Below are 12,849 nucleotides of genomic sequence, written 5' to 3' on the forward strand. Positions count from 1 at the left end.
AGTGTCTTGATGCCCAGACAGAGCTCAACGTGTGGTAGCTGAATAGCTGAACTTTATCTCCAAATTTATCCCCATCTCACCTACTCATTTGAAAGGTTTTAAAACTTAAACTTAATTCTGAAAGGATAACTTTTTTTTTTTTTTTTTTTTTTACCCCTTAAGGCTAAGGGGTAAAGTAAGCACTGGGATTGGTTAAACTGGGAGTTTGGGTTTCAAAGAACTGTAAATTAAAATTTTTTCAGATTTAAAGAGAAAACTGTTGTCATCACCACAACCAAAAATTTTTGGCATATAAAACAAATTTAGAGTCCTTAAAATTAAATAAAAGAAATCCTTTTAGCTCAGTGCATTTAACTCTTACTCTGAGAGGCACTAAGGAACTAGCTCCTCAAAAATATGCCCTCTGGGTGTATAAGGTTGATCAGGGAGAATGAGATATCCACATCAGACAGTTCAGTTGGAGCCTCACTGATAATATTGCCCTCCACATTTGAAGTATAAGTTGGGGTGTAAACGATAGGTGAGGTTTCCAATTCAGAGATAGCATTTGTTTTTCAAAATCATGAAGTTATTAAAAGCAGAGATATCACTTTGCTGACAAAGGTCCATATAGTCAAAGCTATGGTTTTTCCAGTAGTCGGATACAGATGTGAGAGTTAGACCAAAAAGAAGGCTGAGAACTGGAGAATTGATGCTTTTGAATTGTAGTGCTGGGGGACTCTTGAGAAGTCCGTTGGGCAGCAAAGAGATCAAACCAGTCAATCCTAAAGGAGATGAACCCTGAATATTCATTGGAAGGATTGATGGTGAAGCTCCAATACTTTGGCCACCTGATGTGAAGAGCCGACTCATTGGAAAAGACCCTGTTCCTGGGGAAGATTGAAGGCCAGAAGAGAAAGGGGTGACAAAGGATGACATGGTTGGATGGCATCATCAACTCAATGGGCATGAGTTTGAGCAAACTCCAGGAGATAGTGAAGGTCAGGGAAACCTGGCCTGCCGCAGTCCTTGGGGTCATGAAGAGTCGGTCACAACTGAGCGACTGAACAACAGCAACCTTTCTTCTTCTTTTCTTTTTTTTTAAGTAACATGGCCAACATAAACCCTGAAATAACAAACCCAGGACTCTGTCACAGTTCATAGCTTTCTCTCTTATGCTTTGAGGTGCCCTTCCATGAATCCTGAATCAGAAATGAACTGTAAACAATTCTTTGCAAGGGACATAGGGAGCAGCGAGTTGAACAGATGGGAAACTGAAAAGTGATCGTCTCATCATGTTTTAAGAACATGTTGATGGTGCTCAGGTGTGTACCCGTGTATAGGGGGACACCATGCTGCTGCTTTCTAATGGTTTGGCTGTTTTCTTTCTTCCTCCAACAATGCAGTAGATGATGGCAATTTATGGAGTATTGTTCCACTTTATTTTGTGTTAGGCACTATGTTTGAATCAAGGAGAAGGAAAATAACAGTTTGCTGTTACTCCTCAAGGAAAGCTTGCACATATATAAAAGGCAGTGTCCTCTGCATGCTGGTCATCGGCAGTAATTCTTGATTTGGGGCTCTTTGTTGCCCCTTGGAGATCAATTGTAGAAAGGCTCTTGCTTGCTGCTTGCCCTGCTCGGCGTGTAGGAGGGAGTTTAACATGGACATTAAAAAAGTAATTTTCTCCAAAGCAAACCCTCTAATAACAACAACAGACCCAGGAGTATGTCAGTTGGCAGGGTTCACATCCCTTCTGTGGATTTAGGAGACAAAAAAACCAAATGCAGTGTTACAGATGACTTGGTTTTGATCACACAAACACCCCACATTCCCCTGTATTTTAGAAAAATCTAAGAAATTTGAATGTAAATTAGATAGTGATAATAATATTAATTTTTGTTATGTTTGGTTAAAAAAAAAGCTTCTCCCTTTTTCAAAGAGATGATTACTCTCTTTGAGGAAGGGATGTAGGGACGAAATGATATGTCTGATACTTGCTTTAAGATACTCCTGGGGAAAAATATAGATAAAGCATGATGCAAAATCTTGAGAAATGTTGCATCTGAGCAATGGGTAAATGGAGGTTCTTTATACAATGTTCTCACTTTTTTTTTTTTTTCTTTTGCATATGATTGAAAACTTTCACAGTAAAAAAATTTCTGCTTTGCCACTTAGGGTCCTGTGACCTTGGGTAGAGCGTTTAATCTCCTTGTATTCTGGTTTCCTCAATAACAAAGCAGGGATAATAAGAGCGCCTCCCTCGTAGCTGTGCTGTGTGGATTGGATGGAAAAGGGTCAGCGCACAGCGCAGGGCCTGCCACAGAGCAAGCATTCAATAATCATAGATTATCATTAGTAACGTGCTTGGATATGAACAGGGGAAATATTTTCCAATCACTTACCCTCTCACTGCTGGTTTGAGTTCTCTCTGATCCCTAAGTCAGGCTTATGTTATGAAAAATGAAAATGTATACAGACAAATGCTAAAGCTGATGCTTAATTCTAATTGAATATAGCTCTAATGACACATGTATTCTCAAATGACAGACGTCACTGAGGATCAGTCTTTAAATGATGAGAGTAGGGAGAAGGGAGAAACTTAGGAAGGAAAATATACCACGAACGATGTTTGCTGGTTAACACACTTTATATTTAACAAAATAGTTTTTTAATAATATATTATTTTACACATCAAATATTGTTGCTAGAATCCCCTTTTTACAGTTGAGTGTTTAGGTTTTTTTTTTTTTTCTCTCACTAGTTTTCAGGCACGCCATTTTTCAAAGATTTTAGAAACTGAATCGTTTTTTAACAGGCATCAGCTGACAAACAGATTGTTTATCCCTTATTTAAACAGAGCTGTAGTTAAAGCCGAGAACCAAAGGCAGAGGAGATGTAGGAGAATCGAGGTGACAGGGCAGCTGCAAACAAAGCTTTCAAGAGGAAAAAAAAAATTAGGAAGCAACAGATGAAGCCAGAAATCTGCTGTTCAGAGTTTGGAGAGAATTTCTCAATGACCTGGGTAGAAGGAAGTTGTAAAGTGTTTATCAGTTGATGAGAAATTCTGTCACAGTATAGGTTCATCTCTCCCTAAAGGTGGGGGAGGGAGTGGAAATGTCAATGCTACAAAGTCTTAGAGGAAACATCTTGTAGTGAGACACTGTGAGAAAAGAAAAATCCAAGAACAGCAAAATAATCCCTCTCTCTGGCTGGTAACAGGCCGCTGAGCAGCCTTCATTCTGCAAGCTCTCTGAAGAGAGTTTCTTTATGGGTATTATATTCCATTCTTGAAAATTCTTCCAGCGACTATTACTGAGCCAAGACTTTGATGCAAAACGCCTGTACCCTGGCTTCTCTGTTGGTCTTTCCTTCTGTTTTCTAAAAAGGACAGAGTAACTCCTTAATAATAGATGGGGTACTATGCTACATGGCTCTATTAATGATGTTTCTGGGTTTCAAACCTTATTCCTGTCATTTATTATTATTATTTCTTTCCAAGAGTGTAGATTTTTGAAGCTGGCAATAGGCAACCTCAGGGCAAAGAAAGCTCTATAATACATCTCTGTCTAGACATACACTGAAGTGTGGAGTACTGCCTTTACTCCGGAGTGCGGGAATAAATCATGCAGAATTGTTCATGAATGATTCATGACTGTCTATATGATGTTTCCAGGGTGGTAACGGAAAAGCACCAACCTTGGTGCAAATTGGTGTTCTAAGGAAAGGTGGCTTGATGCGCTCCCTCCTATGATGCTGGCCTGGCTATTTGTATCATAACACAAGTGCAGTGTGCATGAGAAGTGTCAGGTCCAACTTGTCAACACATTCCTTCTGGAAGTGACAGTTCTTTCTTGATGATGGGAGGTGCTTCCAGGGAGGAGAGGCTTGGCAATTTTAAAGGAAAACCCAGTGGGTGAGACTAAAGAGATGTATGCCTGGAGGGCAGACCTGTGACCATGTGGCAGTGGGGCCTCACTCCCTTTGGATCTTAGGGCTTCTGATCGTGCCTGTCCCCAAGGGCTCGGAGGCTCCCCAGAGCCACAGTCGCAGCCAGATCTTGCCTGGCAGAAAACCACTCTCTACTGATTATTCTAGACCACTGGTTCTCAACCAGGTGAAATTCTGCCCCCTCCCAGACACCTTGGGGACATTTAGCAATGTTCAGAGACATTCTGTTATGACAGTTAGGGGCGCTGCTCTTGGCATTGAGTGGATAGAAGACAAGAATGCTGCTCAACATCGTAAAAAATGCACAGGACAGCTCCCAGTGACAATTAATTGTCTGGCCCCAAATGTCAATAGTGCTGAGGTTGAGAAACCTTGCCCAGGAAGGCAACACTCCGCTGGAGTTGTGGCCAAGCCCAGGTGGGGTGGGAGCAGAAGAGGACAGAACATCAATAATGAAGATAACCTTCAAGGTTCCTCAAGGACCCTACCAGATCTGTGCTAGGGTTTTCAACACAGGAGAGTGAAGTAAGCGACTAGCTACGCTGTGTGGTTTCAGAACTGCTCCATTTGCATTTGAATCGAGGTGGCATCAGATACCCTGTGTGTTTTATTTTTATTTTTTTTCCTGTTACTATACTGGCAGCATTACCAGGGCAACCTTGAGACTCTTCAAAGGTTCACTTTAATTGCTTAGTATCTAATATATACATTTTAAAAAATGTTCAACAAATGGAATTGTATTGTGCAAGACCCACTCTACCCTAGTCTTTAATTTAAATCAGCACTTAAGGTGGAAAGAGTGTCCTGAATCTGTGTTTTAGTCAGAGGGCTGAGTGGTCATTAGTATAACATGGCAAACATAGTCCCGAACCAGAAAAACTGCCTGGTACAAGTACTGGCTTTCAGCCAGATCTGAACTCAAGAGCTAGGAGTGTTCAGAGTGTTCAGAAGGCTTCAGATTCACAGTGGGGCTGCTCACCCTGGTATTTATCATGCCAGGTGACAGAGTGGGTTTAGAGTGTGTTTTGTTATAAGCTGAACCAAAATTCAACATCATGAGAAAGCCTAGTGTTTAATGTTGCAGTTTTGGATACCTGTCTCCCTTTGGATTCTTTAGTCAAGCTCATGGTATTCGTCACATATTAGTTTTTGATTGGCAGTTTCAAGGTTTTGTGAATGAAATGTGTGGTTTGTAAGAATCAAATTGTGAGCCCTCGCATAATGCACGGAGCACCAGTTCCCCACCCAGCCCAGCAGTGGACCCTCTCGGCGCACCTCTCTCTTCTCCCATGCAGGGCAAGATTCACTCAAGGGGGGTGATTGGCTGAATGTTTTTGCATCTTCCTAATCAGGAAGGGTCCTTACCCTGACACTGCTTTCCAGAAGCTAGTTTGACACAACTCAAAACCTTCCTGTGCAGTTAAATCTGGCCCCTTAGACTCTAAAGAGGAAAAAAGGAATTACTGCAAGAGAAAAATGCCATGTTTACAGAAGAGGAAAAGTGGAGTAAGTCGGTAGATGGTGAGCTGGCAGGCCAGAGTGTCACCAGAGAAGAAGCCTGTTCAAGGCTATTTCTTTCTTTTTGCTCCAGAAATCCAATGGTCAAGTCACCATCAAGCAAGGATCATTACAAAAGCGGTTTCAATAGCTGTATACTATGTATATTTTGTATAGCAAGAAAGAAAGAGAGAAATTTCCTCTTAGTAAAATATTCACTTTTGTCAACCCTAAAAGGTTTTGCTGGTGACCCTGTTGTGGCTGGCAGGAGTTTGTTTGTTTTGTCTTGTTTTGAACATGTGCCGTGTGGAAGCCACAGCCTCGTCTCCTAAGAGCTCATCGTCGGGTGGGGCTCGGTTCTACACAGTTTGCTTGCCTTGGCATTCACGTTTTGAACACTGAGCAGGCTTCCACCAGTCCCCGTTGTGACAGTGACAGATGTTACATTCATCCACTTTCACTTCAATGCCAGCCGGGATGATAGTCGTTCCTGCAAAGCAGTTTGGACCTGAAACACATATATAAGCTGATTAGTTGATTAGATCTGAGAGACTCCCTTTTTTTTCTTCCATCTCCCACCCCAGTTGAAAAAAAAATCCAATCCCCAAAGCCATGAATGAGTAGGTCAGACTACTCTTACCAGTGTATCTTTAAGGAATTTTCTAGTCATCTCCCTTAAATGCAAGCTTTTAACTTCTGCTGTCTTTTGCACAGAGCTCTTATTCCACATGTATGTCATGCATTCAAAAAAAAAAAAAAAGTACCAATGCTCAAAAAAAGGAAAGAAGTCTTAATATCTATTACCGAGTACATGCATTTTTCTAAAGTAAGATATGGATTAAAGTCTATTTGCTTTATTCTTTGACTGTTAAGACTGCCAGAGTGTCCCCTGAAACCTGAAGGAGGGTCTAGCATGGTCAGCATCACTGTCTGTGCCCGTGGTCTGGCCTTTCCCTTCCCATAGTAGGTATGAGACAGTGAACTTGCTCACTCCCTGATTTCAGCACCTCCCCAAACCCAGTTCCTGGAATCTCCAGCTTGTTTCTTGATAATAATGAATAATTCATGGCCAGATGATTTATTCATGTCCCAAACAAACTTTGTTAGAGGTTCATTTGATTTTTATAAAAGGAGTTCTTTTAATCTGCTGGCTATCTTTTTTTTTTTTTTTTTTAAAGAATGACTCCAAGGGTTGTCTTTTGAAAGTCAGCAGGAATTTTACTTTTTCAGATTCAGAAAAGCTTTGCTCAAAATGTCACTTGCTTGTTATAGATAAATGTGTTTAAAATTCACCAGTCTTTTTTTCTTTTTTATATTTCTTGTCTTTCTCCCCTTTCCTTTACTTTCCTTTTATTTTCACTCTTTCTAATTTTTATTTTCTTTTAACCCTCCCAATGTAAAAATGCCAGTGTTCAGTATGGGTGATATTATTTCTCACATTCAAATGGGATAAAGATTGCTTCCCAAGGTGCAATGAATTATAGTGGGGTAGTACGAATTGCTCTTTCTTAGAAATGATTTGGACACGACTGAGCGACTTTACTTTCACTTTTCACTTGCATGCATTGGAGAAGGAAATGGCAACCCACTGCAGTGTTCTTGCCTGGAGAATCCCAGGGATGGGGGAGCCTGGTGGGCTGCCGTCTGTGGGGTTGCACAGAGTCGGACATGACTGAAGCGACTTAGCAGCAGCAGAAATGATTTGGTGTAAACCTCTGACGTACATATTTAAATAAAGAGAGAGAGAACTGAGTTGTGTCTACTAGTGATTTATTCACCCAACATTACTGGCCACTTGCCATAACCACTAGAGAGTTACATGGCAACACACATCATCAGTGCCCTACTTTCAATTTCTTACCACTTGATAAGAATTTATGAGATGATCTTTACTATGAAGTAAATGATATCAGGGCTGATTTGTAGTTCACTTCATAATTGGAAACTTGCCTTTCTAAAATAGTGGTTATTACATTATTTCTCACCCAGAACTATTTAATATGCTACAGGTTTTATCGCCCTGGTTTCAGAGCTCCTGGAGCTCAATTGTGCATGTGCTCACCAATGGTGTTTTTATACCTACGCCTTTCCTTCACTCAGGTGGACAGACTCTTGGGGTGTGTGCCTGGGTGTGAAGAGCCAGTGAGAGTAGGAGGGATATAATGGATCCACACTGATAATTAAATGGCTTAGCAAACTCTGTGCCCTCACCCAAGACCGTGCTCCTTGTTAAGAACTGTGGTTAAAAGCTCTTGGCCATCTTAATTGCTGATTACTTAAGGGTCACTGTATCAATTTTAAGTCTTAGGATTTAGGTTATGGTTTGATAGACTGAACTGTCTTTGGGACTACACCTCCCTGGAAAAATTCCACACCAAATCATGAATTTGTTCTGTTATTAGAGAACTTGGGAAAGAGATACTTTCAGTATGTATCTGGTTTTCCCATGGCTGCTAGTGATAGACCTCTCTCAGTCTTGCTGGTTCTTGGCTAGATAGGGTCTCACCATAGCCACACAAGCTTCAGAAGATAAACTAGATGAACTCTAATTCCTGGTTTCCCAGAACCAGCCCAGAGGAGCCAGTAGTTTCTCTCTCTCCACTTCCTGATATCTAACCAACTGTTTTCACCCTAATTGTATACTTTTAACTTTTCCAGATAGGAAAATATTTTTTGTCTAAACAGGGGTTCCAAAACAAAGATGTCCCTGAAACAGAACAGGTGGAAAGGTAGAATATTATCCAGAAAGAGTTTTCCCAACTTCATGAGAGGATTTGGAAATCTGGTAGTAGAATCTTAACTCTGTGTGTGTGTGTGTGTGTGTGTGTGTGTGTGTAGAGTCACGCTGCTGCTGCTGCTGGCTCACAGTGGACAGGTACATCTCAAGAGAAAAAGGCAGGGAGGGATCTTGGTAAAAAGATTTCTGTTAAGTCATCTTGCTTAGAACTCTGGTTTTCATGTCTGCCCCCTTTCAGCATGTATTGGTACCATACAATGATTAGATATTTGATCAGACCATATACATCATTTCTTAAAAGTCATGTAGAATTCCTGCATCCTCAGCTCGGGAAATATATCTTTTATTTATTTTTAATTGAGGGATAACTGCTTTACAGTATTGTGTTGGTTTCTGGCAAACATCAACATGAATCAACCATAGGTACACATATGGCCCCTCCCTCTTGGACTTCCCTCCTCCCTCCCTCCCCATCCCACCTCTCTAGGTGGTCACAGAGCCCCAGTTTGAATTCCTTGAGCCATACAGCAAATTCCCATTGGCTATCTATTTTACATAGGGTAATATACATTTCCATGTTACTCTCCATATATCCCACCCTCTCCTTCCTACCCACCACCATGTCCATAAGTCTGTTCTATATGTCTGTGACTCAGCTCAGGAAATACTAATTGCTACTGGTTGACAGAATACAGAGATGAATCTTACACAGTTTGCCAGGATTCACCAGAGTTACTGCCTATAAATAGCATAGTCATTTCTGGACAGTCTGCTTGGCAGCCAGGGGTATTATACAGAATCAAAAACTCCTGTTTGATTTCATTAACAATGATTTTAGTAACACCTGTCTGAGAACTTCAGATGTAACTAGAACAAACTTCAAGTTTGCTGTTAATAGCCTTATCTTAAAAGTAATTTAGGTAATTGCCAGGTACAATGGTTGGCACTATTTAGAAATTCTTCTGGTCTTGGCCCTTTCTCCTCAACGTTGGTGACAGTAAGTACTAATTTGCTTTCAGCATATGAGTATCTTACATGAATACTTCAAAGGAGAAATTTGTTTCTATATATTCTCTTACTTTGACTGGGGGTGGGGAGGGGTGCTGCTTCTCTTTTGTCTTGATTTAGGTGAAAGAATGTCTCTTAGAGGCATCTCAATGGCAAAAGCAACAAATTTTAATGCAGAAAACTTGGAGAGACTCCAGAGGGGAATAGTGAAAATGATTAACCTGAAGGCTGGCAAATAGGACCTCTGAGAAAAGGTTAAAGGGACTGGAATTATTTAATCTAGAAAGAGAAAACAGAGGTATGACTCAATAACTCTCAGGGAATGAAGGCTTATTATGGAAAGAATGGTGACCAAATGGTGACCAAATGTTCTTTCTCTCTTCTGACACCTGGAATAAGAGGAAATGGAGATGCATTGATTCTCAAGGAATTGGAAGCACACACACACACACAAATAGCTCAGAGAACTGAGAATTAAGTGTGGCAGTAGCCGATAGTGTGGTGAGGTCTTTTCTTTCAGACATCTCAAAGAACATATGAGGTCTCATCCGTCAGGTGGATTGAAATCACCAGCTCCTTGAAAACAGGAACTGAGTATCTGTTAATTTCTGATGGTCCAGGACTAATACTGTGTCTTACAAATAATCAAATAAAAACAATCCAGTATGTGCTTGGTTGGGCTTCCCTGAATGGCTCAGTGGTAAGGAACCTGCCTACCGATACATGTTTGATCCCTTGGTCGGGAAGATCCCCTGGAGGAGGAAATGGCAACCCAGTCCACTATTCTTGCCTGGAGAATCCCATGGACAATGGAGCCTGGTGGGCTACAGTTCACGGGGTCATAAAAGAGTTGTACATGACTGAATGACTAAACAACAACAAATATGCTTGCTTAGCTGAATGAAATAGTATGAAGTAGCTAGTTATCTACTGGAAGCAAATTACTTTCTGAAATTTCATATCAGGCCTAAGATATATATTTATCAAGCCTCACCCTAGCAATATAGAAATATTTATTAATTAATGGAAACAGTGAACATCTGCTTAATTGACTATGCCAAAGCCTTTGTCTGTGTGGATCACAACAAACTGTGGAAAATTCTTAAAGAGATGGGATTACCAGACCACCTGACCTGCCTCTTGAGAAATCTGTATGCAGGTCAAGAATCTACAGTTAGAACCACACATGGAACAATAGACTGGTTCCAAATTGGGAAAGGAGTATATCAAGGCTGTATATTGTTGCCCTGATTATTTAACTTCTATATAGAGTACATCATGAGAAACACTGGGCTGGATGAAGCACAAGCTGGAATCAAGATTGCCAGGAGAAATACCAATAATCTCAGATATGCAGACAATACCACCCTTATGGCAGAAAGTGAAGAGGAAATAAAGAGCCTCTTGATGAAAGTGAAAAAGAAGAGTGAAAAAGCTGGCTTAAAACTCAACATTCAAAAGATGAAGATCATGGCATCTGGTCCTATCACTTCATGGCAAGTAGATGGGGAAACAGTGACAGATTTTATTATTTTGGGCTCCACAATCACTGCAGATGTTGACTACACTGCAGCCATGAAAGTAAAAGATGCTTGCTCCTTGGAAGAAAAGTTATGACCAACATAGACAGCATATTAAAAAGCAGAGACACTTTGCCAACAAAGGTCCATCTAGTCAAAGCTATGGTTTTTCCAGGAGTCATGTATGGATGTGAGAGTTGGACTATAAAGAAAGTTGAGCACTGAAGAATTGATGCTTTTGAACTGTGGTATTGGAGAAGACTCTTGAGGGTCCCTTGGATCCCAAGGAGATCCAACCAGTCCACCCTAAAGGAAATCAGTCCTGAATATTCATTGGAAGGACTGATGCTGAAACTGAAATTCCAATACTTTGGCCACGGGATGCAAAGAACTGACTCATTTGAAAAGATCCTGATGCTGGGAAAGATTGAAGGCAAGAGGAGAAGGGGATGACAGAGGATGAGTTGGCCGGATGGTATCACCGACTCAATGGACATGAGTTGGAGTAAACTCTGGGAGCTGGCGATGGACAGGGAGGCCTGACATGCTGCAGTCCATGGGGTTGCAAATAGTCGGTCACGACTGAGCAACTGAACTGAACTGCGGACAGTTATAATTTCCTAATCACTTACTTCATGCCAGGAATTTGTCTCATTTAGTCTTTCCAACAGACCATATAAGATGCACGTACTTCTTCTGAGGACACTGAGCCTCAGAAACAGAAACTAACTTGCCTGAGCTCACATATCTAAGAAGAGGAATCAGTGGGGCGTGGACTCAGACCTGACCTATAGGAAAGGAGGTGGAGTCTGGGAGTGCATTGCGATTTTGAGCTTCTGATGAGAATTTGGGAACTTTGTTGGCTTCAGTATCGAGGATGCATATTAGGTTAGAAACTTGATGGCTAAAAAGAAGTAAGGCTATTTTCCTATAGACCTTTGTCAGATCTCTCAAAAATTTACTAGTTTTATATTGGGTATCCATATTAGGTTAGTGTATCTATAGAGTTGCCAGAAAACTTAATTCATGTAAAAAAGAAATTCCTCCTGGAGCAGATGCCTGGACATGGAGGCTTTGGCTTTCTTTTGATCTGCAGTGAAGTTCCCACTGGTACGGGAGGTGACCAGCTAGGAAGCAGAATGAAAGCAGGCTTTGATTCAGGAAGACCTGGTTCAAGGTGTGGTTCCATGATTGATCCTCTACATCACTTTAGGCAAGCACTCTATAACGCAAATATGGATGGAAGTCCATATGGTCAAGTCTCAGAAAGGATTCATAGTTTTGAAAATGCAGTAAGATTGGAAATGCACTTTATATCTTTACTGGGAGTTGGAGGAGGATGGGAAGAAGGAAAAGCAGGCTATGGATTCTGTTCTATGAGAAAAATTTTCCATGAAACACATTTTTTTTTCTTTTATCCTATACTTCTCTAAGCACCTATTTTACATACCTAAAAATAAAAATTGTTTTGCAAATGTTTTTTCATATTATTCATAAGAAATATCATAAGGAAGACCAATATATGAAATACACAACAGCAGAGCTTCTCTGGTGAGGTGGCCATGGGGATTCTAGAGTTCTATCATTTCAGCAGGATTTCCCAACTTGCCACCATAGTCTTGCAGAGGTAGCCCACGAGGCATCTGCATAGAATATCTAGTAATCAGAGAAAAAAGCATCTGGAATGATCTCCTCCAGCATCAGTAATCTAAGAAACCAGAGAATTAGAGGGGATTCTGTCATATTTGAGGTTGTAAGAACTGAGCAGATTTGCTCTGCAGCTGAAGTTCTCTTTCTTGATAAGCCCTGAAATGTTCCTCATAACAGGTGAGTAGAAACTATATGAAAGAGAAAGTCTGTAGCTATTCAGATCACACTTCCTACAGATCTGTGTTTGCTTATGATATTAAATATCACTTCTGTTGTATGAGAGAACAAATATGTAACCTGAAATCAATGTTCTCAAAGAGATACTCTCAGAGCTGTGGAAGATGGTAACAGAGAGTTTGACCAGTAGGTTTATGGAAGGACTGTGTGTGGGGACAGGGGGAGAGGGGGGAGGGTATGACCCATTGAGGAAGTTAAAAATCCAGTGAGGTTACAATGATAAGTGCAGTGAGAAGTGGCTGGGAAAACAGTGATACTGTGGAGCTAGGG

At 40.9% G+C, this 12,849-nt stretch overlaps 1 protein-coding gene across 1 annotated transcript in view; it reads right to left on the reverse strand.

Moving 5' to 3' along the window:
• Positions 1-5,786: 5,786 nt before the first annotated feature.
• The window catches only part of VWC2L (von Willebrand factor C domain containing 2 like), a 180,509-nt gene continuing 173,446 nt past the window's right edge, over positions 5,787-12,849 (reverse strand). The window contains exon 3 of the mRNA XM_061147923.1: positions 5,787-5,935. Within this exon, the coding sequence (XP_061003906.1) occupies positions 5,787-5,935 (149 nt within the window). The remainder of the gene's footprint in view (positions 5,936-12,849) is intronic.

The sequence above is a fragment of the Dama dama genome, chromosome 8 (genome assembly GCF_033118175.1).
Source record: "Dama dama isolate Ldn47 chromosome 8, ASM3311817v1, whole genome shotgun sequence".
Lineage (NCBI taxonomy): Eukaryota > Metazoa > Chordata > Mammalia > Artiodactyla > Cervidae > Dama > Dama dama.